The sequence below is a fragment of the Anopheles merus genome, chromosome 3L (genome assembly GCF_017562075.2).
Source record: "Anopheles merus strain MAF chromosome 3L, AmerM5.1, whole genome shotgun sequence".
Lineage (NCBI taxonomy): Eukaryota > Metazoa > Arthropoda > Insecta > Diptera > Culicidae > Anopheles > Anopheles merus.
The window spans coordinates 31,354,965-31,379,279 of NC_054085.1; the positions used below are offsets into that span (position 1 = coordinate 31,354,965).

The following is a 24,315-nucleotide window of genomic DNA, read 5'->3' on the forward strand; positions in this document are numbered from 1 at the left end:
GTTTGACAGCTGGCCTTAAGCGGCAGGGGCTCTCAACTGATTCACTATTGACTAAGAAATAACTCAAATCATATTTTGAACATTTTATTGTACAACATTTTAGCATTTCATTTTTTTTTATTATTTATATTTATTTACTGTGTTACCAAGGACTACTAAGGGTATAAAACATTTTTATTGATTCTAGTACATCATGGCAGTCTTTAAATATAAAATTAGCATGGTCACAGACGAAATATAAAAAAATATATATAAAAACATCATGATTGTCCCACATTTGAAGCTGTCCGCAATTTGAATCATAACGGTAATTTTCGTTTTAAGTTCCATTCAGTCGTGTTGCCGGCCCCTGCCCACGGCAAAACAAACCCTACCGATGCGTCAAACTTCGGCTGTCATCAGCATCAGAGCTGCGGCCGAGTTATTTGTTTACCGCATCGCACATCGCAAGGAAGGAGAGTAAATTTGGCTTTTTCTTCACCCCAGCAGGCATACCAGCAAGCGAGCAATGGGTACGGACGACCTCGGTAAAGGGGAGAAAATTCTAAACGGATTTCAAATGTAAGTGATGCAGCGACTACAGAGTGATTGGTGTTTTTCCCTGTACGATTTGAATCTTCTTTACCCTTGTTTGCAGCAACTGGATGATACTGCGGGATGCGGACACGGGTAAGATCATCTGGCAGGAGAACAAGGACTTCTCCTGCCCGGACGTCGAGCACGAGGCGAAGGTGCCGGTCAAGATACTCAGCTTGCGTGCCGTGTCGCGGGAAATCAACTTCAGCACCGTCGAGGCGATGGAAAACTTTCGACTCGATCAGAAGGTAAGCAAGCAAGAGTGGGCCGCACGAGGTTGCGGTGCGTGTTTGCAGGAGTCATTTAAGTGTAATTATCGATTAATTAATTGCCCTTTCGTGCGCGCGGCGCATCGTTCGTGTGTCTGTTTCTTTTCTGCTGAAGGTCCTCTTCAAGGGGCGCATTATGGAGGAATGGTTTTTCGAGATGGGATGGGTCAGCCCGAACACGACCAACACCTGGCAGTCGACCATCGAGGCCGCGCCCGAGTCGCAGATGATGCCGGCCAAAGTGCTGAACGGCAACGTGACCATCGAGACGAGCTTTTACGACGGCGACACGCTCATCAGCAAGTCGGTGGTGCGGTTATACTACATCTAAGGCAAGGGGCGGGCCGGGGTGGGATGATGCCCGCGCGTGTTCAAACGACCGAACGGGGGGCACACGGTCGGGACTGCTAGTTCAAATCATTTTTCAACGAACTCCTTCGAATTCGCCATTGAGCCATTCGCTTGCTGACGTGGTACGGCACTAAAGGCACACACGCCGATTTGTTTTTCCACTATCTTGCCCAGTTTCATGGGACCATCATATTATTATTAGGTAGTTTAGATACGGACACACCAGCCATGCCAGGGAAGCGCTTGGGCATTTCTGGTGGGGTGAATCTGAAACCAAAAAAAAAACACCTCAATGCTCTCATTGCTGCACTAGCAACGGCAAAATAGGATGCAAAGGACACACAGACACATTGTACTTAAGCGACAGTACAACAGCTACCATTCGACGATCACATCTGCCTCACGCGAGCGGCTTAGCAAAATGGTTTTTTTTTTCGATTCACACTCTAATCAAACACTAAAAAGTGCACGCATCAAGGGGCGCCCGACTATGCTAGCATGTAATGATGAATGTTATAATGTAAGTAATCACAGAATTAAGCACCATTTTTTAATGTATAAGTCAATCTTTTTTATACGAACGTGAAAGGCGCTGAACTGTGTATCTGCCTAAGTTCAGCTTCAAGGAAGCTGTGTCCCTTATTTTACAAAACGTTGAAATACATGTCACCAAATGTACGTAAAGCAATCATCGGTGGGTGTTGTTTAGATTGAATTTATGGGATAGTCGGATCGGAGTTGTAGGTGCGCTCGAGAGAGCATATCACTAATCCAGTCTAGTGGTTTTCCTATTTTTTATAGACCCATATATGGAAAAATCTCGAAAATCCACGGAAAAGCGTTAATCTATTGAATTCTGACTGTAATTTGCGTAGCGGTTGCCATTGTATGGATGTAAACTGAATAAAAAGCATCCAAACAACCGCTGGAAAGAAATGCTGATAATAACGTTGAAAGTAACGCAGCCTTTACTAGAATTTTATAAGAGAGAAGAAGTAATTGTACCTTGTTATCCGAAGACTTTCCGATAAAACCTTTTCAAAATTGCGTCGTTCACGAATGCGGACCAAAATGCAGAACGAAAAATTATTGTTTACCACAGTTAATTTGATTCAAGGAGCATTCTACTTGACTACAACCCTGACAGCTAAACTGTCAAACACTTGCCGATGTAAACAAAACAAGTTTCGCACTCGGGTGCCGTACAAGAAGCTCCCAGGAGACCGTATTTTACAGATAAAAACCGAAAATTTGCCATCATGACGCTACCTGAGGCGCTTCTGAAGCGTCTTGCCAAGCGTGGCATCATACCGGACGGGGCCGGTAAGCAAAACACAGCCGGAACGAACGATTCGCATCCATCAAAAGGAGCACCGGCTACGGCGGAAGGTGACTCGGACCGGGACCACCGGGAGCGTGATTCCGACGCCACTACCGACCGCGACTCGGACGACCACGGCGAAAATGACGACGACGAGGAGGACGATGAGCTGGACGAGGAGCGCCGTGAGGCGGACGCGGTGAACGAGGAAATCATCGCGGAAGACTACGACGAGTACGATCAGGTGAATCCGGACTCGTTCGAGTATGCGGCGAAAAAGAAAAGCAACCCAGCGCAGGACTGGACGGAAAAGATGAAGCAAAAGATGACCAAACGGTACGGCTACCAGTCGGTGGAGGCGTGCCAGAACAAGTACAACGTTTACCATCTCTGCACGATGTACTGCGTCAAGCGGTACGGGGAGGTGGACTTCGAGATCGAGAAGGAGTACGACAAGCGCGTCAAGCGGCTGCTCGAGCGCTACCCGCTGCCGAAGAACTGGCGCAAGGAGTACGACGTCGGCTGCAAAGCGTTCTACTTCTACAACAAGGACACGCGCATTGTCTCCTGGCTGCCGCCGACCCATCCGGATGCGAAGCTGTCGAAAAGTGCTAAAGTGCTGCGGCGCGAGCTGATGGAAGAGCAGAAGCAGAAGGAGGCGGCGAGCGAAGCCGTCCCGCCAACGGTTGTGGTGGAAAGCTATCCACCGGCGGCAGTGCCACCGGCCAAACCGTTGATCGGGCCGGCTAATACTGGCGCCCAGCTGCCACCGGTACCGCCGGTGGGACTGGAAAATCTTAAACCACCCGTTGTGAACCCCCCGAAACGACCGCCAAAGCCATCGGGTGGTGGACGGGAAGAAGAGAAGCGTTCGCGCACGTTCTCGTCCGGTAATGATGCCGGGAATGATACGGGCATGTCCGAGACGGATCGGGATCGTGAATATCGGGAGCGTAATCGGGATCGACGGGACCGCGACCGAAGAGATCGCGATCGCAGTCCAGCGCCGAGGGGTGATGAGTATGTTACAATGCGCACAATCAAATGCTGCAATGTGCTTTAATGTCTTGTTTTTGAATTTACAGCAATCGTTTCGGCAATCGCGATCGAAACCGTGATCGTGACCGGGATCGGGACCGGGACCGGGATCATCATCACCGTGACCGTCGTCCACCGCGTGGACCCCCCAAATCCGCCCCACTCGATCCGATGGATCCGGCTGCCTATTCGGACATACCGCGCGGCACCTGGTCGGCCGGGCTAGAGCAACCCACGTCGGGAGGCTCGAAGAAGGAAAAGGACGCCGGCAAAAGCAAACACTCGCGAGCCGGCGATGAAGATACCGACGGTGGACGGGCGGCTGCCGACGGGGACGACGGAGAAGGTGCCCACGAGGTGCTGAAGATTTCGGCCGTGAAAGAATTCCACCAGGAAGACAATGACCACGATGACGAGGCGGAATGAATACCAATAGATTTTTACCTATTTCTACCTATTGACGATGTGCGCGTCAGCCCTTGCGTTTTGGATGCGCAAACAAGCCGCTGTCTTTGGCGCAAGCGTACAAAATGCAGCTAGAGGCGAATTGAGATGTATCATTTCTTTATTTTCTATGTTTTACGATTGAAATCTATCTATTTGCCGAACAGTTTGCCCGTTTGCCGATCCTTAGGATGACAGTTGCTGGGCTGTGTGTAGTATCTCTCGTCGCGGTTTGCACTTGGTTTCCGTTGCGTTTTCATAATACATACATCCTATTATAAGCCTACGCCGCGCAGTGTACACGGTGTTTCCAGCTTGCCGCTGTCTCTGCATATTGCGCATTTGTGTGTGTAGAGGTGAAATCTTTAACCGTGCATTAACATTTACAATAGCAAATATATATAGAAACGGAGCGAAAACGGAAACAACGGCAACATGCACATCCTGTCTTATCAATACACAACACGACAAAGAAAAAGAAAAAAAAAACGTTCACATTTGTCACAGAAACCATTTCTATAACTTTTTTTTCTCTCCCAATCTTATTGGTTTAGCACGCTTGCCCTGTCCTTTTACTCGTGTTGAAGGATAGAAAGTATTTTACGTTCTTTTTTTTAATGCTACATTTGCGCGTCTTCAGGTAGCGCTGCTTGCACATGTTTTTTTTTGTTTATGGCGATTTGTTCTCTTATTATATAATCTCTCCCGCAAGTGTTTGGGGTTCGTCTCCCTCAGGGTGTCCGAACTGGTCAATTTTTTTTAAATCAATTTTCCCTCAGTATTTTATCTATGACACGAAATACCCTATAGAACCTTATTGGCCAATAGTATGAACGAATTAAAAAAACAATACAATTCTCGTAGTCGTCGACACAGGAGGGTGTAAAATATTAAATAAATTCAACAATTGTACATTACAACAGGCTCTAGTAGTAGTAGTAGTAGTAGTAGTAGTAATAGTGGGAGTAAATGGGGCATGGGGATTCGTTGCACAAGTTATTGCACTCTTAGAAGATAAAAAAAATGGTTAAAAGAGTTGCCCCGACATTCTCCGACAGTCGCTTCGACCTATTGCAAGCCTGCACTTGGCTGTCTCCTGTATTGCTACTATTCCCCTCTAAAAGAAAAACGTTCAGTAAAAAAACGAAAAGAATAAAATCTAACAACTACGTACCCTAACCTTGAAAACGTGTCATTCTTTTACTAGCGTAATGTGCGCGTACGACTTACTTTACCTAATTTGTCCTACCTAGAATGGGCCCAACAGCCCCAACCGAAACACGTCACGCATTATAGCACGGCTAAACCATTCTAAAGGTCCTAAACGCGAGGAGACGGCCACTTACCAAACTAGAGGCGAGATTTGTTTGCATTGTTTTCTGTTGTGTGTGTTTGCGCGTAACATTGATCAGCACCGATCGAAGAGGACGGGGGTGGTTAATAATGAACACACAGCTGACCGTTGGCCGTAACGGAAGAAAGGTATTAGTACAATAGAAAGAAGACAGAACTCAAACAGAAGGTCGCTTCTGCTTCTGGAAGGCCACACTGTGACAATAATAATGTTCTCATAGTTGCGGAACACTTCATTGACTCTTTCCTATTGGAAGTGAACACCATATGATGGAAATTGGATTCTATGGACAGGCTCCATGCAACTTCCTATTGGATTTGTCCAACACGGGTGCTTTAAAGTCCAGTTAGCATCACATTAAGTTCATTTCCCGTAGGAAAGAGTCAATAAAGCGTCCCACACGCATGAGACCTCCTGAAAAACCCTGTAATATACGCCTATTGTTGCGTAAAGTCCTTTCCCTAAAACACAAACAGTTCCGATATGTGTGGCGGGGTAGTGGGGCGCGGAAAAATTCGATCCAGATGGAACTCCGGAACAAAGGAAGCACTGTACACCCTCAACTTCTCCTCCACTTTTTCTCCATATCTCATTGAATGAGCAAACCTAGACAACACGGTATCGTATCTTAACGTAACAGAAGAGCACCACCGATTACAATGGTATGGTAGGATATTACGTAAAAACACACATACACTCACACACACAGTCACACACACACATACACACAAACTCACAAATACGGATTTCCGAAAGGGATGTAACGGAAATTGAAATCTTGTATCCTTTGCATGCTCCCTCACTCCAATATGGATGAATCGGGTGAATCACATTTAGTTCACACACGAGATGCCACCACCAGCAGGGAGAGGACAAGGATTTTGGCACATAATAATAGGTCACAATGGCGTGGTTTGGGGAGCGTTTTAAGTTGTACCGTTGTTCTGTGTGTGGAGTAGCTAAAAGAGGAGAAAAAAGCAATTAGTAAACAGCTCTAACAGAGGGCAATGGTTACAACAAGTGATGTGCTCTTTGGAGCGACTCCGATCTGACGCCGGCTATTGTTATTCCGATTCTGAAACCGGCAATGTCCGAACCACTAGTTGCGCCTGCAATCGGAGTCCTCCATAGTCACCCAGAGTCCTTCGGAATCGTCCGATTTCGCCTGGAGTCTTCCGGGGTCGTCGTTCATCGTCCGGAATCGCCCGAAATTATCCGGAATCGCCCGAAATTGTCCGGAATCTTCCCAAGTCTTTCGGATTTGAAGTCGGCCGGAGTCATCCGGATTCGTCCGTAGTCGTATAGAGTCACTCGGAGTCATTTGGATACGTTCGGAGTCGCCCGGAGTTGTTTGAAATGGCCCGGAATCGATTGAGTGTCGACTGTCTTTCGAGGTCGGAGTCCTCCTAAGTCGATCAGAATCGGATCGGGATTCGTCCAGAATCGATTGGAGTCGAAGTCGTCCGGAGTCGACCAAAGTCGGCATTCGAAACAAAGGCCTGTATGGGCCTGTAGGAAACAACGAATTGAAATGTCTAATCACAAAAACATTGCTCCTGTTGTACAAACAACTCCCACCGTCTTCGATTGGCTCCGGACAATCTAGGAATACTCCGACTCTGGTCGACTCCGGGTGACTACGGACGATTCCGGACAACTCCAGACGACTCCGAACAACTCAGACCAAAATCGGCCGGCTCCGGTCGACTTCGATTTCGAACGACTCCGGATAATGTTGGGCGGTCTTACCTTCCGGAGTCGGTTCCGAAATGATCGTAGTCGGATCGGAATCGACTCCGATTTTATGCCAAATCTGCCCATCACTAGTTCCAACCACCCAAAGCTAAAAGACTTACCATATGCATCACGAGAATTTCCTTCGTTTTGAACGAAATCGGGCAGACCTTGCACTTGAACGGTTTGTCATTGTCGTGCTCGGCGTAGATGTGCGCTTTCAGGTTGTTCAGATGGACGAACTGCTTCGGGCAGCTGTCGCAGGTGTACATTTTGGGACCGAGCGAGTTCGCCTCACTCTCCTCGATCTGCTGCAGCAACTCCCGGTGCACCGTCGGTGTGCTGGCGCCGCCGTTCGGGAGTGGCGAATCTTCTAGTTGGTGCTGTTGCTGCTGCTGATGTTGCTGTTCATCGTCATCTATTAGGATGACCTCGTGCTGTGCAGATGACTGCGGAGTCGTCGTAATGGTCGCGTGCGGTTTTTGCGCCTTCGCTGCGCGATTGTTATGGCCATTGGTGCGCGTTCGGGTGCGGGGCGTTGCGGGACCACTCCCCGTGGATGGACGCTTGCCCCGGGCGGGCGGCAGTTCCTTCGCGGGTTGCTGCTGCTGCTGTTGCTGATCCTCCTCGGAGCTGGGCGTGGGACTGCCGCCGCCCGGCGATGTGCAGGAATTGTTCGACGTGAGCACGTGCTCCATGTGCACCGCATCGAAGAACGACGTCTGCTTGATGATGGCGGGCGTCGCGTCGGCGCTGGCCGTCCCCACCGCGGACGACTCTTCGGTGCGCGGGTGGTAGCGCAACCGGTGCGCCTTAAAGTCCAGGTAGGTGGTGAACAGCTCGCCCTGGCACCGGTCGCACCGATACATACCGTTCACCGAGTGCATCTCGATCACGTGGTTTTCCAGCCGCGTCGGCAAGCTGTACGTCCGGTAGCAGATGTCACACTCGTACCGCTGGGAGGAGTGCGCCTTCAAGAAGTGCTGCTGGCACTTGCGCAGCTTCACGAACGTTTTCGAACACTTACCACAGCGGTACAGCACCTTGGCGTGGTTTTTCATGTGCCGGTCGTAGTTATGCTCATACTTGAAGCTCGTTTTGCAGTGTTTGCACACGAAGGGGCGATCGTGCCGGCCGCGGGACGCAGCCAGCACCGGATGGGTGCCACTATTCGGGGCCATGTTTGGGGCCGTCATCGTGACGGCCGGCACCTCCTCCACGTACTCCTCCGGCAGATGGTCCTCGATCGTGGTACACTCGATCTCGGTTTGGTCGGCGTACACCTGTGGCACGTAGCCACCACCGCCGGTCGCTTCCGTACCGCCCACCGCCGGAATGGCGTACGTGTCCGTGCCAACGGTGTAGTAAATCTCCTGCGGCGCTTCACCAACACCGCCGGCCGGTTCCTCCAGCTCGGGACTGCCAGCTTCCCGGCGCACGATCGCACCGGCCGTGATGTACTCCGTCATGGTGCCGTCCTCCGAGACGTACTGTATTTTCGTGCCGGCCACTGGCTGCTCTTCCGCGCCGTACTCGTCCTGCCCCCCATCGCCGATGATAATCTCATTGCCGGCCGGCTCCTCCTCCTCCACGTACGTCACCTGCTCGTCGGCCAGGGCACCGTTCTGCTCGTCCTCCGCAATGACGGCCGATCGTTCGAGCTGGATGAACTCTTCCTCCTGCTTCACGTCCGCCAGCTGCAGCGCCTCCTCGTCCTTCAGCTCCTGCTTCGAGCAGTACTGTGCGTCCTCCGCTTCCGCTTCCGCCTTCAGCTCGTAGTATTTCAGCTTCAGCATTTCATTGTTCTCGATGCACTGCCGCCGGAAGTGGGTAAACTCGTCCAGCTTGGCCAGACACTCCAAGCACACGCTGGTGGGAAAATCGATCGCGTAGGTGATCTGAAAGTGCAAAAGGGAAGAGTTTGTTAGATTTTTATTTTGTGGTAATATACAGAGTTTTCCAGGAGTTATCATAGCTGTGGGACACTTTATTGGGTCTTTCTTACGCGAAATGAACCTAATGTAATGTGAATTGGACTCTTGCACCCTTGTTGGTCAAATCCAATAGGAATTTCCAAGGAGCCTGTCCAAAAAGGGTGCCATAGAGTTCAATTTCTATCATTTGAAGTTCACTTCTCATAAGAAAAGCCCTATGAAGTGTCTGTCAAGTATGAGAGCCCCTGGAAAACCCTGTAACACGCCACACACGTAACGCCACCAACACACCTCCACCGTGGTCAGCTCCAGTATCTTTTGCAGCAGTATCTCGTCCGGCGAGTCCTGCGCGTAGTAAACGGGCTGCAGGTGCCCGTGCCCTTCCGACAGACACAACCGGCACACGTTCATATTGAGACTGTAGATCGTTCGCGTGTTGCGCTGCTGCTGCTGCTGCTGCTGGCATTCTCTGTCATCTTCGGCCGCTTCTCCATCATTCCCCTGTCCAATGTCCCTTCCTGCGCCGTCCTCACTGTCGCAACCTTCACCAGCATGGTGTTCACTGTTCGGAGAAGGAGAAAGAGTATAGTGAAGGGTCAAAAAAGAGATACAGCGAGAAAAGCAATTTCGCTCCGCTCGTAAAAACGCGAATCCTTAATTGTACGAAGAAAAGGGAACGATTTACAAATACCATCAAAATTTTCCTCACAAAAAAAGCTATGCACACAGAGGCAGGCACAGGTTTTGCGTGTTTGGTTAAGCTTGCATGCCGATCCGGTTTGCGCAGTTCTGCTGAGATTGAACGCCGCGCAAACACACGCGCGCGCGCCCAAAGCCCGCCGCAAGCGAACACACATTCTATACCCCACCCCGCATGTTACCCCCGCCGGGTCAATAATAAATGAAAGGCAAGCGGCAGGGGGTGGTGCGCGCGCGAAACAAAAACCAGTTTCTTCTCGCTTTCTTTCAGTCCGCGGTGTGCGCTCAAATCGTCCCTTACTTAAGGGGGGGGGGGGGGACTGCGTGGAAGGGAACGGTTTGGCCCTTTCCGCGGACGAGTGTGTGGAGCGGAGCAGTGACATAGCAACAAACACATGTAAACTAAGCACACACACACATACACACCAACGATGCACACAAGTCCGCGCGCGATGCGATGTTGCCCTTTTTGCATTGCATGCGCAAGGAGACGAAATGCAGCGGCGGCGGACGAGCGCGCCTGGCTGGTTGTGGTGGGGTGCCGATCGCGTGTGGTGTAGTGAATAGTTTTGCGTGTGTATAGGCAGAGTTCATAGGGGGGTAGTTGTATGCTGTTTTGTAGGACACACACCGCCGTCACTACTCCCGCGTATCTCCTTCGCGTGTTGTTGCCGGGGTTTGGTTGCTCCTTCTCCTTCTCCTTTGCGCGCGCGGTGGAATCTGCGCAAAAAGACCGCGAACATTCGTTGATGTGCGTGCGTGTGTGTGTGTGCGGGGGACACTACAGGCATGTAGGGAGACGAGGCGAACCTTTTCGTGTTATGTTTTCTTTTACGCGTATGCTCGTCCGCAGTCGTCGCCATCGTCAGCGCCACATTAATTCAGCCTTCTTGGATGCACTCCCCGCTTTCCCTTCGCGTTTGGTCGTTGGTTGCCTTTTACACACTCACAGACACGGTCGGAGGATGTGTGTTTCGTTTCGTTTCTTGTATTCTTTTCTTTTTTTGTTTTGTTACTCCAATTGGATTGATGTGTTGCCTTGCTTCGAACCGTTTCGTTGCATTAGCTCCAACTTTTTCTGTTTTCATGTCTCTTGCCTTTGACGAGCGGTCCTTTCTCTTGCGTCAACCCGTTACGACCAATGGCATAACATTTCGTTCAACATACGGGCTCCTTTTCTCCCCATGAAATGTTCCGTCCCCAAGGACGACGCATAACACACTTTCCGTAGAGATTATTTTTTTAATTTTCTGGCACTTGAAAATCCTTGAACCTTCTTCTGTCGCTCTCACCTATAATTTGGATCACTGTGGCAACACAGCCACACTCTTCTCCCTTTTCTTCCTTTCACTTCACAGCACAGGCACACATTCAATACTCACTTGCTGGTTTCCTCCTTTATGTGGCGTTTTGCTGCTGCATTCATCGTCGGATAAAATCCGTACCCGCGAAAGACGCTGCGCCGACTGCACGGGCGGCTGCTGCAGCACCTCCCTTCGAACTCGCACAGAGAGAGAGAGAGACACACACACACACGCACACGCGGCAACCCTCCCCCTCTTTTCACTTGTAATTCGGTCGGTCGCCCTCTTGTTTACCACGGTTTCGTCGGGGGCCCTGTTGCGCTCGCCGTTCCTTCGGCAATCATTATTTTTGTGCACTGCTTCTTGTTTGCTTCTTCGCCTGCCCGTTTTCTCCGCGTGTGTATGTGTGTTTCTTATTCCCTGCTGCTGCTGCTGCTAACGATTTCTTCTACAACATCGGGGGGATTGCTGCTACTGCTGCCGTTCGTGCCTGTGCTGGGACCATCCGTCTCGGGGCTGGCTGGCTTGCAGTGGCCATTGATCGTGATGCAGTTGGTTGGTTGGTTCCGTTTGTTTTGTTTTTGCAACTGCTACACAGTGTTTTGCAACTTTTGCACAGTTTCACAGCTAAGCCCGTAAATTCTCCGTGTGCGTATTTCGTGCGCTCTTTGTGTATGTGTGCGTGTGTGTGTACTGTCATGTTTGACAGCGGATTGCGATGTCCCAGCGAACTCCGTTTACAACGCCGCGTTGAGTGCTGATTGGTTACGAAACGCTGGTAACGGCTGTCCGAGCTGTGTCTTGAGTTTTGTAAACAAAGTCGAACATTGTGGAAGTCACCCGCAAAGTGAAGGTAGGAGAATCAATTTAGATTTGGGTAAGTAAAAGGTCACATCCGCGTTTAATTTCGTTCCTAGATTATATGAAAATCTTAGGCATTTTCAATATTTTGTACTACGTCACATAGAAACTAGCTTTCGAGACTTAATTCATTACCACGCAGCCGGATAGTCAATCCTTGCTACGGGGGCACGGTCCGGTCCATTCGAGTTTACGACTGTACCACGGAACCGCCCCGCATCCTACATGTCTGTGAGGCCAATAAATCTTCTGAAAATGATCCTCGAACGCGGCTAAGAGAGTTTCATCAGATTTGGATCGAGCCTATATGTCAGTAGGCACCAGTCCCAGATTTAATCATCACGACGAAACATCGTTAAAGTTAATGAATCCTCTGTATAAGTCTATATTTAGAATGTCCAGCTCGCAAACAGGATCTCTGTGCACAACTCATCTTCCATTATTTTGCATTGGAAGGGTACTCGGTTCTACATACATGATTGTTGATCGGAATTGGTAGTTTTATCTGGTCTTGCCTTATTAATCTTCTTTCTGTAATAATCTAAGCCACTCTAAGCCACCTTCACGGTTACAAGTTTTGTCAATGTAACTAATCGTGGTAAAAATGGTTTTAGAAAATAAATATATGTAGAGATGCAATTCCTGTACGATTTGCCAATTGGCAAGGATCTAGTTAGTGGCCGATTTTCTATCAACTCATTAGATCGCTGTCATCTGCTGAAGGGTTATGTCACAGTTGGTCCTATCCCGCTCATACGACATTGCCGCGCCGAAATTGTAACAACATACTTTTAGAGTGAGAAGAGGAAGCTTCAGCATGTAGTTTCGTTAGAATTGTCAGTTCCAGCATAAGACTTATCCCGCGAGTCGTCCCTGCGTGGTTCCTAAAACAAAAATAACACTCGTCACAATAAAACTTACACGAAACAACATTTATTTCTGCTACTGACTATAATAATAATAATATAATCACAATTGCACATCGTTCGGGCAAAAAACACATCGACTCAACACAAACACACCATATCCAATAGGGAAATAGAAAAACAGTGGCCTAACGGTTACGGTAAATAGAAAACGAGAACGAAACGGGGGCGCTACCCATTAACCTAATGCACCTTAAGGGCTGTCGTCGCTGGGCCGTGCAAAACCCTATCCGGCGCTGTCTACAAAATACTCTCCCAGCTCTCTCCTGCTCTCTCTCCATCCCATGCGTAAACAGACAGCTGGCACTATGTAACGCACGCCGGTTCGACCGACGCTACCGTTGGCTGCTGTAACGGCACGCTTCCAACGGCGGGCCCCATTGGCAACGTTCGTCCACTGGCTGATCCAACCTGTTGCACACCGGCGCCCCCTATCGGTCGTGGATCCTCGCGTGGGCCCGCAGGTTCGACTGCTGCGTAAACGCCTTCGGACAGCGGGTGCACCGGTACGGCCGCTCGCCGGTGTGCGACCGGCGGTGCCGCTTCAGGTCCTCGCTCGACCGGAACCGGTTCGCACAGTAGTCGCAGCTGAAGCTCCTGCCGGCAGCGGTCGGGTGAGTGGGCAGATGCCGCCGCAAATCTTCCGCCTGCGCAAAGGTGGTGGTACACTTGTCACACTTAAAACGGTTCGCTCTGACGTGCAGCTTGGCGTGCACCTTCAGGTTACGATTGTATTTAAAGGTCTTACCGCATATATCACAGCTGTACGGCCGCTCGATCGGTTCGCCAGTCGGTTGGTGGTGTGGTGGTGGTAGTGGTAGTGGTGGCGGTTGTGGTGGTGCATCTCCGATCCCTCCAACTCCCCGACAGTGGAGCAACTCCCCCGGTGGCTGCACGAGACCGTCGCTCGGCTCTTCCATCTCCCCGTCCTCGTAGTCCTGCTGGTGATGGTGGCCCGCCTTCCCTGCCAGGACCTTAACCAGCGGAGGTACCTTGAAGTGTAGCTTGCGGTGCTTGATCAGCGACGGGTACTGCGAGTAGCCCTTGAAGCAGACGTCACACCGGTACCGCCGCCCGGCCGCCTTACCACCCGGACCGGCCTGCGCCGGTTTGCCCTTCCGGTCGATGTGCCCCAGCAGCATCTGCTGCAGCTCGAGCGGTGCCCGCAGTGCAATCTCGTACCGCAACAGATCGGACAGCGCTTCAGACAGGGTTGGCGGTGTACTGTTGGCGGCCGCCTCCACCGCCGAAGGAGATGTCGTCGTCAGCGACACGCCCGCACCGGGGCTGGGCGAGTCCGGGATTGATTCGGACACGGGGGTTACCGGTGCCGAGGGCGGCACACTCACACCCTCGATCGGTCCCGCCCCACCGGTACACTTTGGCACGTGCATTTGCAGCACCTTCTGCGAGCGGAACGTCCGGGCGCAGCGGTCGCAGCTATACGTAACGTTTGGCTTGAGGTGTGTCTTCCGGTGGGACAGCAGGTTCGCCTTCTGCGCGAACCCCTTCGAGCAGATGTCGCACGTGTACGGCTTTTCGCCCGTGTGCACGCGAACGTGCCGCTTCCAGTCCTCCTTGTTCTTGAAGCTTTTCGGGCACATCTCGCACTTGAACATCTTCTCCACGATGCCGTCGCTGTGCGACTGCAGATGGGACAGCAGGTTGCCCTCCTTCGCGAACGATTTCGAGCAGAGCGTGCAGCGGAACTTGTCCTTCAGACACTTGGCGCTGTGCGCGGTCAGGTTGTCCAGCATGGTGAAGCTTTTGAGGCAAAGGTGGCATTTGTACGGTTTGACCTGGGCATGGAAAAGATTGGAGGAAAAGCGTTAGGCGAGGAGTCCTTTTCGAGGAGAAGCAAGGTATGGTGTATTGATGGCAACAATGCAGTTTTGGTCTGAATCGATTCGGACTAGCTCCATTTTTTTTGTAGCATCGATTCCGGATAGTAGATCCGATTTCAGATCAGATTCGATTTCGGTATCTCCATGAGAATAGGCGTTTGGGTCCTATGCAGCTATGATTGTATCGATAGCCGCCAAGAACCTAAATTTACTTGTAAACGATCCATTCTCTTTGATATTCCGGGACCGATTTTGTTTCTAATACTTCCTATTTACTCTGATTTCAGAGCCAATTCTGATTCCACTTCCGGTGGTGATTGGGATTTCCGGGTCAAATCCGTTTCTGGAGCCGATTTCGAAATCGGAGACGGCTCCGGAATCTACTCCGAAATCGGAAACGTGTCCGAAATCTACTCGGGAATCGGATCCTGAATTTATTTTGAACACGGAATCGGTTCCGGAATTGACTCCAGAAACAGAGTCCGCTCCGCAATCAAAATCAGCACGGAAATCGGAATCGGCTTAGAAACTGGTGCCAGAATCGACTCCGCAATCAGAATCGGCTCTGGAATCAAATGAACCGAAACTGTTTCGGTATCTCCAGGCGTTTGGGTCCTATGCAGCTACAATTGTATCGATAGCCGCCAAGACTCTAATTTCTCTCTCTACTTCTAAACGACAGATTTCAATTGGAGAGCTGACTGCGATTCCGGACCCAACTCTGATACCGATTCCGGCGCTGATTGGGATTTCCGGGTCAATTCCGATTTCGGAGCCGATTCTGACTCCGCAGTTGATTCCGAAATTGGAGACGGCTCGGGAATCTACTCCGAAATCGGAGATGACTCTGGAGCTGGCTTCAGAATTGGATTCGGAATTGACTCCGGAATCGGAAACGGCTCCGGAATCGAAATAGATTCCAGAACCGCAATTGGAATCCAATGCAGAATCGGAATCGGATCCAGAATTGATTCCGAACATGGAACCAGAACCGGGAAGTTTCGATTCCGAGCTCCCACCACTACTATGGTGAAGTTCCCTTACTTTGGAGTGCGTTTTCCGGTGCGATCGCAGGTTCGACAGCTGGGAAAAGCCGCGATTGCAGATCTCGCACTTGTGCGGCCGCTCGCCGGTATGGATGCGCATATGCAGCCGCAGCTGCACGTTGTACTTGAACGTTTTCGTGCAGATGTCGCACGCGTAGCTCTTCTCGTGCGTGTGCGTCTCGAGATGGTTCAGCAGGTTGCCCTTGTTGACGAACGCTTTCGGGCACTTGGGGCAGCTGTACGACGGTTTGCCGCCGATCCCACCGGCACCGGGCGTAGTGCCGTTAAAGTCGGCCCGCTCGTGCAGCACGTCCGCCGTTGGCGCGTGGCTGTCCACGTGCGTGTGCCGGTGCACCAGCAGATGGTGCCGGATTTTGAACGATTTCGAGCACACCTCACACACGTACTGCTGCTGGTCGGCGTGGTCCCCCGGAGTTTGGTTGGGTTCACCGTCGTACCCATCGTCCGCTAGCAGTTCGTCGTCTTCGTCGCCACTGCGATAGTGGGGTTCGTCGCTGTGCGGCCGTTTGACTGTAAGCTCGTCCACCCGGCCACAGGCGGACCGATCGGGAGACGGTGCTCCAGATCCGTGCCCATAGCCCCGCTCCTCGTCTTCCTCCTCGATGTCGGGCGGTTCCCGCTTGCCGGCGGCGGCTGCAGCAGCCGCCACCAGGGCACAGTTAAGCTCGAGCGGTGTTACCGCAAGGCATTGGGCAAACTTGGCGCTGGCCGGTGGTTGAGGTGGTACGGCGGGGTGGGCAGTGTCGTCCGGTTCCATTTTTATCGCACCGGGACAGCTGCCCCCACCGTTCGCATCGAAGGCGGCCAGCGCATTGCGCAGGAACTCGTCGTTTGCGATGCACCGGTCCCGAAATCGCACGTACTCGTCCAGCTTGTTGGCGCACAGTTTGCACACAAACATTGGCAGGTTGCGCTCGTAGATAATCTTGAGGGGAGGTGGGGGAAAGAAGTTAGAATGTGTGTGTGTTTTTTTTTTAATTTTTGATTGAAACGGAATCAGCTCGATCTATTTTACCTGTATCGAGGTGCAATCGTATATCTTTTTCGTGAGTAAAATGTTTGGGAACAGGTTCGCGTAAAACAGTGGCTCCATGTGTGCTTCATTTTTTAAACAGAGCCGACAGATGTCGTTATTACTGTTGCCGTACCGTTGGGTAAAACTGAAACAACAATTGAAAATTAAATTTTAAATTAGCTTGAAAAATCTAGGAATTTCCAAAAAATATTTGAAATTATTTGGGTTGGCTTAATTTGTCCTGTAGTTCTGCATTCTGTATCAAAATTGGCTCTAAGTTTTAAGATTTTTTTTTTCAGAATTTCTACCTACTTTAAAAAATATAATTGACACTTAGAGGCTTTTGGCCTCATTTGCTTCTTCATTTAAATAATTAATTTAAAATAATGCATAGACGTGTTTTTAATTAAAGCTCTTAAGTGATTCAAATATAATTAATTGTTTTAATCCAACAAAATTTTAGAATCTGTAGAAGCATGAATAATGTTCCAAAATTGAGGCAAAACTATTCAAAAACATAAAACAAATTAAATAATTGAAAGGTACTAGAGAACATCCATTTTGTTCGCAATTTGCTTCAAAATGTCCTTTTCGTCCCCGTTCTACAAAGAAATAAAATAAAAGTCATTAAATTGCATTTAATGTCCCAGAAGGATACGAACAAGGGGCAAACGAAAGAAAGCGAAAAAAAAAATCGTCCAGAACAATGGCAACCATCTTTGATTTCTGCCCAACATCTCCTTCAAGCCCACGGGCCGTCCGAGCAGCAGTTCCTCATCCTTCCCGCTAAATGGGTTGTTTTTCCTTTTCCACGTTTTTTCTCACTTCCACGACGGCTCGGAAAAGTCTCGCGCCGGAGAAAAAAGTCACCCCTCCTAACGGTGGTGGTGGTGGTGGTGGTGGCAATGGGGAGATTGGAATGTGGAACTAAGGATGTGGAAGGCACAGCGTGCATCGTGAACTTTTTCCCGGCGACGATGACTTTGTGCGCCGCGCGAGCGAGCGCCAGAGCGAGAGCGAGCGCGAGAGTGAATGCAGCGATGGGCAATTATCTCTGGAAAACGAGCACTTATTTATGTGTATGGTGTGTCCGCGCTACACACTTACATCTTATTTTTATTGATCGATAAATCTTCTGCCATGTTCTTTTTTTTCCTTCCTTCGAGCGATTGTTGCGAGGGAGCGGAGGGGGGGAGGTGAGTTTTCCTTCCTGGTGGCTAGGGCTGCTGCTAGCGGATTGCAATTTTTTACATCCAAAATTTGCCTTTTTACCCAACGAAGGGCAACCAACGCGGCTTCAATTAATCCATTTCACACGAAACTTTCTGCTTAGAGCTCGGGCCAAAGCGTTTGTCACATTCGGATGGTTCGGATACTGACGCTTTTCCAGCGACCATCACCATCACCGTGTCTCACGCGTCACTGTGTATCGTTTGCATTGTGTACTCTGCTGCTTTTTCACTTCCACATCGAAGCAACCATGGGAAACCCCTTTAACCAGGAAGCGAAACTCGGACAAACGCACCCTTCAAACGCACTCTATTTATAAACAAACTAACAAACGAAACGAAAGCTGCAACGGACAAGCCCGTCAAGTGTTCACTGATTGACACCACCGTACCCTGGACCACACCACACGTACGGAGGCGCACGCACACAGCAGCAGCGCAACGTTTTCGCATGGAATAATTCTGCACGAATTTTCCTTTCGCCCGCGAAGAAGGTGAAAGCCGAAGCTTTCGACGGGAGTCGTGTTTGCTTCTTGGCTGCGTTGCGTAGCGCTCTCTCGCTCTCGCCGACTCTAATGCCGTCCTTATCCCGGTTCCAACTTTTTTCCGCGATGGAGGCGCCCTCCGTCTACTACAACACGGCGCAACCCGAAGCACGTGTTGGGGAGGCAAACTTTTACACGCACACGCTTGTTGACGCTCGTGCGTCTCGCTCTCGCTCTCTTTCGCTGGCGGGCCCTCTGTGGTGTTGCAAAACTTTCTCCGGTTTTCCCGGCGGGCGGGAGAAAAATAAGGCGATTGCTCTCCGGAAACTTTATGGAAAAAAATACGCACACATTGTAGTTGTGCGCGACGGCTCTTTGTAGGAGTATGTATCCGCTCTTGCTCAATTTTCATTATTTTAATGTTTTGTTTACAATCGTTTAGTTTGATGAGCACGAGAGAGAAACATTAAAAAAGGTATTCAATTTGATGTTTTTTTTCTCTATCTCACAACATTTTCGTCGCACTTAGTATCACAAGAGGTTAATTTAACTAAATGCTTCTCAAGTGTTTTAAACGTGCAGTATGCAAACGAAAGATTAATGCTCTATTGTAAAATTTTATTCGGTTATTACCTGCAAGTATCGCTCGTTTCATGTGCACAACACAAATAAAACATTACTGCTGCCGTATTTAATTTAATACTGCTGTAAGTATTTAATAATAAATTGATAGAATGAAATGGCATGCTTAATATGATAAGTTGAAACTTTATTTCACTTAATGGCACTTATCAAGAATCCATACCGGTTCTAGAACCAATCATGAACTCATACCAGTCCTGAAACCTATCATGAACCCGTACCTGCCGTGGAACGCATCATAAACACATACCGGTGCTGGATCTCATCGTGGACCTGCCCTGGAGCCTGTCATGAACCCCAACCGACCCTGAAATCTATCATAAACAAGTACCATTCCTGTAACTGAAAATGAGCCCATACCGGTGCTGGAACCGATCATGAATCCATATGGTCTTAGAATCTATTATGAACCCATGCTGGTCCTGAAACTGATCATAAACCTATACCCGTCCTAGAACCTATCATGAACTCATACATGCCCTGGAACCTATCGTGAACCCATACTGGTCCTGGAACTTATCATAAATCCATACTGATCATGAACCTATACCGGTGCTGGAACTAATTGTGAATCCATACTGGCACTGGAACCTGTTATAAACCCACACCGGTCTTATTGGTGTGATCTTATATACTAACATTACTCGTGTGTCTTTGTGCATGTACATACGAAATTTGTAGGAATGTGTGATAACGCGGCAAAAGGGATTATCGATATCCCTCATCATCCCAGTTATATGTCCCTGGGGTGCGATAGTGTGGCCGAAAATGTGTGCCGCACTGTGGCCGAAAATGTGTCTAGCGATACAAATCTGCAGATCCCGGTATCGTCAACATTTTCAAGTATCGTTCTGCAGTCTTGCGATTGACTTCCGCAGATTCATCAAAGTGTCAAGTCTTGAGTTCTATAGGAAAACCCTGTATAGATGAGGTGCTACAGTTGTGTCTACACGGCAGTGCATGTGCACGCAAAGTTTTTATTGCAGTTTTTTTAAACTATTTTATTATAATATTACTTTCATTTATTCATACATATTTATTCATTAAAAACTCTAAATGAGAGAACAATTAAGGGTGGTGGCAACCAAGGTGGAATATAGAGGAGGTGTCTTCTTAGTATCTGGCAGGTTGCCATTTTGGAACTCAGTTTGATAGCAACCGTCGATATTTGTTTACACGCAGTAGCCGTTTTAGATAACGTGACAAATGCCGATTTGTGAAGTGTGGATGCAAAATACAAATTTTTAATGCCAGACAAATTTGTATCAAACGAAAACAATTCATTTATCAAACCCATATACAGTAGAACGTCGATTATCCGGGCATCTCGGGACCGGGCAGATGCCGGTTAATCGATTTCCACGGATAATTGTCCTAGAAATGTCAAATTCATTTAAAAATTATAAAATTCACTGGTTTTAGTAATAATTCCCCTTAAACCAATCGATTAATCAGTAGCAGAATATTTTATGAATGAATAAAAATAGATTTAACAATTGTCTTTTATCAAAAATAAAGTTAAAAAATATCACTAGACAGTAGGAAGCTGCACAGCAAATGTTTTTGCTAACCCAATCATCTCAGGAAATGTTCGCCAAGATAGACCAACTGTCAAATTCATGCGCACGGTTATGCCGCCCGCCGGTTAATCCGTCCCCGGATAATCGACGTTCTACTGTACCAGCAACACTCGTCGCATTTGACAACTGCGGTCGATCCTGGTTTTGTGCTTTTTTCTAAAGCCTTGATAGCCAAAAGTTCGGAATGACGACACCTCCTTTCCATCCACTTTGGTGACAACGCTCATCTGATGCGATTTTATCGGACGGCCTGTCCAATTTTAAGATGGGACTTGAATTGTCAAATGTCAAATCTCATTTAAATTTCGTCCAATTGAAGCGTTGCCACCACCCTAAGTAAGAACAGTTGACAAGAACGAAAAACGTGATAAAAATGAGAATATAAATGGTACAGCGATGACGAAGCCAGCACGATCAGAAAAAGATCTCACAAGAGTGAGAAGGATGGATAGATTAAATGAAACCGATGGATTGAGTTATAAAGAGAGTTAATGAAAGAGAAGTGGAGAGAGAGAGAGAGAGAGAGAGAGAGAGAGAGAGAGAGAGAGAGAGAGAGAGAGAGAGAGAGAGAGAGAGAGAGAGAGAGAGAGAGATCTGGACTCTCGGACACGTATTTGGCGAAACCTAATTTTCGTGCAAATAATAATCACACCTATGTCCTTCTTACGATCTACTGTGCAGTATCCATCTTCCCGTCTGTCAGATTTAGCACCACTGCCAACCGCTGCAGCTGTCAAAATTGCTCCGAAGCTTTACCAGTGCGTTGCTGTTTTGAAAGCGATCTGCCGGGCAAATTTGAGCGTTCCCAAGAAACGCAGGCAGCAGCAAAAAAAAAACGGACCATGTTTTTTGCACCCTGCATGTGGCGAGTGCGTTTGGCTTAGTTTTCGAAAAAAGAAAAAGCGACCCCGACAAAACAAACACACTCACCATGTCCACGGAAGCGTCGGAGACGGCACCGCGGAACGATGCTGGCCGGGATACGCGATGTCGGCTGTGCCTGAAGCAGATCGAAATAGCACAGACGGCCGGCATCGATTTGCTGGAAAATCAGGACATCAACCGCCTACTGCTCGATGTGTACCGGGTGGAGGTAAGTAGATGACAGCAGCAGCCTGTACCCGTTCGCATTCTGTGCTGCATTGTGGAATGATGACGATCGTGATGACCATTTCGCAGGTACTGCAAACCGATGAGGGTCCAACGATGATCTGCGTGCCTTGCTACGTACAGCTCGTACACCACTACAAACTTCGGATACGCTGTCTGTCGCTGAGGAAAAACTTCCGGCTAAATCAGTCGGTGCTGCTCGCCCAGATCAACGCATTCCGCGGTAAGGAATTGGTACGCCCGTATGGTGTTGTCGGGCAGCTAGAATAACTCGCTTCCTTTTCGTTTTCGATACCTGGCGCCGGGATAGCTATCGCCGGGGAGGCGCGCATTGCGAGCATCGACGAACTCGCTGAAAGTGCGCCACCATGCATCAACGGCACGGCGGTGCAGGAGAGGGGCACCCAGACCGACGTTGTTAGCCAGCCGTCACCGGCAAAGTCCAGTGCGCCGGAACCAACCTCCGCACTGGCCGGTGAACCAACCACCAGTGGTGGTGGTGGCTCGAACGACGAACCGAATGCCGAACCGGCCGTGGAAAAGGAATCGGCCACTATTGTTATCGACGATGAATCGAGGGAAGGATCGGTTGTGACCGTACAAAGTGAAGTAATGGCAGATCTGATGAATGCAGCTGAAAACCAGGCGACCATGGAAGCTCAATTGGCCACTGAGGATAGTGTGCCAACGGTAGGGAGTGTATCGAGGGCAGAGAGCGGCTCAGCACCAGCAACAACCGTGGCACCAGCAGTAGAAAGTGCGCTAGCAGCAGCAAGCGAGCCAACGGATGAAGTCGGCACTGCTGCGGAAGTGCAGCGAATGCGCATACAGCAGCTCATTCCCGTGCTGGTGGACTGCCTGAAGGTGCCCCACTATCTCGAGGCGCTCTGGCCAGTCAAGGCGACCATCGACCGGGACGAGCCGGCCCCGCTGGTGTACATGTGCCGCACCTGCAACAAAACGTTCAAATCCAAAGACTCGCTCGAACACCACCAGCAGCGGGCGGACTGCGTGCCCACCTGTCGCTACTGCAAGACCGTCTCGAGTGCGGAGCATAATTGCACCTTTTTAAAGAAATACTCCTACCTGATGCCGCACATCCTGGGCAACGATAGGTATTGCACGAAGTACGAGGATGCTGGCACCGCCGTCCTCCTCCAGCCCGCCGGGGACGGTGCGAGCGGGTCGACCAACGGCACGGAAACGCCACCAAAGGGCTCGCCCACCGTTAACGGCCCCTCGGTGGTGAATGGTACCGGGTCGAAGAAGACGAAGCGCGACAAAAGTGGTAAAAAAGCACGCACCCCCTCCTCGTCCGACCGGCGCTCCCATACGCCCAGCCTGAAGAGTGCGCCGAAGCGACGTGACAGCCGGAACCGCAAGCTGAGCAACGGATCGTTGGAAGCCGCCAAACCGGAGCGGGAGAAAAGCGGCGACCAGGCGCAAACCTCCATCTGCCTGTCCTCGTCAGAGGAGGATGAGCTGGCTATCTCTTTTGCGGGGCGTGCAAGCGGTCCCAGCAGTAAGCGACGACGAATTACATCCCGCGAAGATTGAAAAGTGTCATTTTCTCGAACAAAAAACCAGGGACGCGTGGAAAGTGTATATTTTTTAATATTCTTAAACCAGGTTATGTTGTATTTTTGCACTTTTGGTATGAACAAAAGTAATAAAACGGTGTCTTAAAATTATGCTGGATTCATTAATCGCTCGTTCGCACGCTCTCCCTCTCTCTCTCTACTTCTCGAGTGGTGCGTAGTTGAGCAGTTTTTCGATCAGATCGACGTGACCGAGCAGCATCCGTCGACAGCAATACCGTTTCAGGCCGAGCGCATCGAGGGCATCACTGCGGGGAAAGGGATTTTATAAAGTTTCTACTTCGAAAGAAGTCCTTTAGGAGTGCGACCGATCGGTTGCTTACCCTTCGGTATATTCGGCCTGTAGCAATCCAAGGTATGCTTCCCACTTGTTGCCAATAACCTTGCCACAGGTGAAGCACCGTACCGGGATAATCATTGTGCGGGATTTGGTGCTTGGACGTGTACTGGAGAAGGAAAGCAAAGAAATCTAATTTTCACACGTTTTGCACTCTTTTTACAATGCGTAAAACCGCGCTTCTTTGCTCATCAAAAGGAAGCGTGCGGAACACGCTGGTGAGGAGGTAAACAAATCGAAGTGACTGCCGCTTTTGACAGCTCACTTTTTGGCAACGGCGACGGTAGACAGTGGCAGTGTTGCCAGATTGAGCGCTTTTTCGGAATGACGCGCCCAATCAAAAATTCGATCTAAAATGACGGGTAGACTAAAAAACGTTATTTTAGATGACTTACCATTTTTAAATACAGTGGAGCGCCGGTTATCCTTTTATCCGGCTCAGTTTAACAGATCACATTGTCATAACAAGAAAAGCGATAAATCATGGCACATTTCAAACATTCTCATTTCTCATTTCTCTCATAAAACTCCTTTTTATTTAACATCACATAAATAGGTATAGGACAAAACGCGTTATAAATTATTCGAATTGTATAT

The 24,315-nt window shown here is 49.4% G+C and overlaps 6 protein-coding genes across 9 annotated transcripts; 3 read left to right on the plus strand and 3 right to left on the minus strand.

The window, feature by feature from the left end:
* Positions 1–405: 405 nt before the first annotated feature.
* On the plus strand, positions 406–1,885 carry LOC121599192 (probable cGMP 3',5'-cyclic phosphodiesterase subunit delta). The gene is made up of 3 exons (XM_041926807.1): positions 406–561; positions 638–824; positions 961–1,885. The coding sequence occupies exons 1-3, from the start codon at positions 509–511 to the stop codon at positions 1,174–1,176; spliced, it is 456 nt and encodes a 151-aa protein (XP_041782741.1). The 5' UTR covers positions 406–508; the 3' UTR covers positions 1,177–1,885.
* A 102-nt stretch (positions 1,886–1,987) lies between these two features.
* On the plus strand, positions 1,988–5,014 carry LOC121598387 (uncharacterized protein DDB_G0284459). Its single transcript, XM_041925124.1, has 2 exons — positions 1,988–3,537; positions 3,603–5,014. Exons 1-2 carry the CDS (start codon positions 2,456–2,458, stop codon positions 3,979–3,981), a joined length of 1,461 nt encoding a protein of 486 aa, XP_041781058.1. The 5' UTR covers positions 1,988–2,455; the 3' UTR covers positions 3,982–5,014.
* A 993-nt stretch (positions 5,015–6,007) lies between these two features.
* Positions 6,008–11,703, minus strand: LOC121598385 (zinc finger protein 57-like). 2 transcript variants are annotated; one of them, XM_041925120.1, is made up of 4 exons: positions 11,103–11,703; positions 9,313–9,583; positions 7,210–8,985; positions 6,008–6,312 (listed from the first exon to the last, which is right to left on the minus strand). In XM_041925120.1, exons 1-4 carry the CDS (start codon positions 11,144–11,146, stop codon positions 6,280–6,282), a joined length of 2,124 nt encoding a protein of 707 aa, XP_041781054.1. In that variant the 5' UTR covers positions 11,147–11,703; the 3' UTR covers positions 6,008–6,279. The 2 variants fall into 2 exon arrangements, with proteins under 2 accessions (XP_041781054.1, XP_041781053.1); XM_041925119.1 differs by lacking the exon at positions 11,103–11,703 and adding an exon at positions 10,531–11,096.
* Positions 11,704–11,716: 13 nt separating this feature from the next.
* LOC121598386 lies at positions 11,717–23,471 on the plus strand. Of its 3 annotated transcripts, none has more exons than XM_041925121.1 (4): positions 11,717–11,901; positions 21,355–21,766; positions 21,853–22,006; positions 22,094–23,471. In XM_041925121.1, the coding sequence occupies exons 2-4, from the start codon at positions 21,605–21,607 to the stop codon at positions 23,338–23,340; spliced, it is 1,563 nt and encodes a 520-aa protein (XP_041781055.1). In that variant the 5' UTR covers positions 11,717–11,901; positions 21,355–21,604; the 3' UTR covers positions 23,341–23,471. The 3 variants fall into 3 exon arrangements, with proteins under 3 accessions (XP_041781055.1, XP_041781056.1, XP_041781057.1); XM_041925122.1 differs by having other exon boundaries at positions 11,717–11,877; XM_041925123.1 differs by lacking the exon at positions 11,717–11,901 and adding an exon at positions 19,014–19,158.
* On the minus strand, positions 12,755–18,636 carry LOC121598384 (zinc finger protein 227-like). Its single transcript, XM_041925117.1, has 5 exons — positions 17,845–18,636; positions 16,738–16,882; positions 15,700–16,647; positions 13,560–14,610; positions 12,755–13,458 (listed from the first exon to the last, which is right to left on the minus strand). Exons 1-5 carry the CDS (start codon positions 17,877–17,879, stop codon positions 13,118–13,120), a joined length of 2,520 nt encoding a protein of 839 aa, XP_041781051.1. The 5' UTR covers positions 17,880–18,636; the 3' UTR covers positions 12,755–13,117.
* LOC121598388 (DNA-directed RNA polymerases I, II, and III subunit RPABC5) lies at positions 23,387–23,981 on the minus strand. The gene is made up of 2 exons (XM_041925125.1): positions 23,705–23,981; positions 23,387–23,629 (listed from the first exon to the last, which is right to left on the minus strand). Exons 1-2 carry the CDS (start codon positions 23,797–23,799, stop codon positions 23,521–23,523), a joined length of 204 nt encoding a protein of 67 aa, XP_041781059.1. The 5' UTR covers positions 23,800–23,981; the 3' UTR covers positions 23,387–23,520.
* Positions 23,982–24,315: the final 334 nt, after the last annotated feature.

What these genes read in the sequence shown, in the direction of transcription:
- LOC121598384 (XM_041925117.1), bottom strand. Translation starts at nt 17,879, where the DNA reads ATGGCAGAAGATTTATCGATCAATAAAAATAAGAT. An exon ending in ACGATTGCACCTCGATACAG is followed by an intron (nt 16,648 to 16,737) that starts GTAAAATAGATC and finishes CCTCCCCTCAAG; the next exon opens with ATTATCTACGAGCGCAACCT. An exon ending in GTACAGCTGTGATATATGCG is followed by an intron (nt 13,459 to 13,559) that starts GTAAGACCTTTA and finishes ACCTTTGCGCAG; the next exon opens with GCGGAAGATTTGCGGCGGCA.
- LOC121598388 (XM_041925125.1), bottom strand. Translation starts at nt 23,799, where the DNA reads ATGATTATCCCGGTACGGTGCTTCACCTGTGGCAAGGTTATTGGCAAC. An exon ending in CAGGCCGAATATACCGAAGG is followed by an intron (nt 23,630 to 23,704) that starts GTAAGCAACCGA and finishes CTTTCCCCGCAG; the next exon opens with TGATGCCCTCGATGCGCTCG.
- LOC121598386 (XM_041925121.1), top strand. Translation starts at nt 21,605, where the DNA reads ATGTCCACGGAAGCGTCGGAGACGGCACCGCGGAACGATGCTGGCCGG. An exon ending in TCGATGTGTACCGGGTGGAG is followed by an intron (nt 21,767 to 21,852) that starts GTAAGTAGATGA and finishes ACCATTTCGCAG; the next exon opens with GTACTGCAAACCGATGAGGG. An exon ending in CCAGATCAACGCATTCCGCG is followed by an intron (nt 22,007 to 22,093) that starts GTAAGGAATTGG and finishes GCGCCGGGATAG; the next exon opens with CTATCGCCGGGGAGGCGCGC.
- LOC121598387 (XM_041925124.1), top strand. Translation starts at nt 2,456, where the DNA reads ATGACGCTACCTGAGGCGCTTCTGAAGCGTCTTGCCAAGCGTGGCATC. An exon ending in CCAGCGCCGAGGGGTGATGA is followed by an intron (nt 3,538 to 3,602) that starts GTATGTTACAAT and finishes TTGAATTTACAG; the next exon opens with CAATCGTTTCGGCAATCGCG.
- LOC121599192 (XM_041926807.1), top strand. Translation starts at nt 509, where the DNA reads ATGGGTACGGACGACCTCGGTAAAGGGGAGAAAATTCTAAACGGATTT. An exon ending in ATTCTAAACGGATTTCAAAT is followed by an intron (nt 562 to 637) that starts GTAAGTGATGCA and finishes CCTTGTTTGCAG; the next exon opens with CAACTGGATGATACTGCGGG. An exon ending in ACTTTCGACTCGATCAGAAG is followed by an intron (nt 825 to 960) that starts GTAAGCAAGCAA and finishes TTTCTGCTGAAG; the next exon opens with GTCCTCTTCAAGGGGCGCAT.
- LOC121598385 (XM_041925119.1), bottom strand. Translation starts at nt 10,583, where the DNA reads ATGGCGACGACTGCGGACGAGCATACGCGTAAAAGAAAACATAACACG. An exon ending in AGAAAACATAACACGAAAAG is followed by an intron (nt 9,584 to 10,530) that starts GTTCGCCTCGTC and finishes TTCTCCGAACAG; the next exon opens with TGAACACCATGCTGGTGAAG. An exon ending in TGGAGCTGACCACGGTGGAG is followed by an intron (nt 8,986 to 9,312) that starts GTGTGTTGGTGG and finishes TTGCACTTTCAG; the next exon opens with ATCACCTACGCGATCGATTT.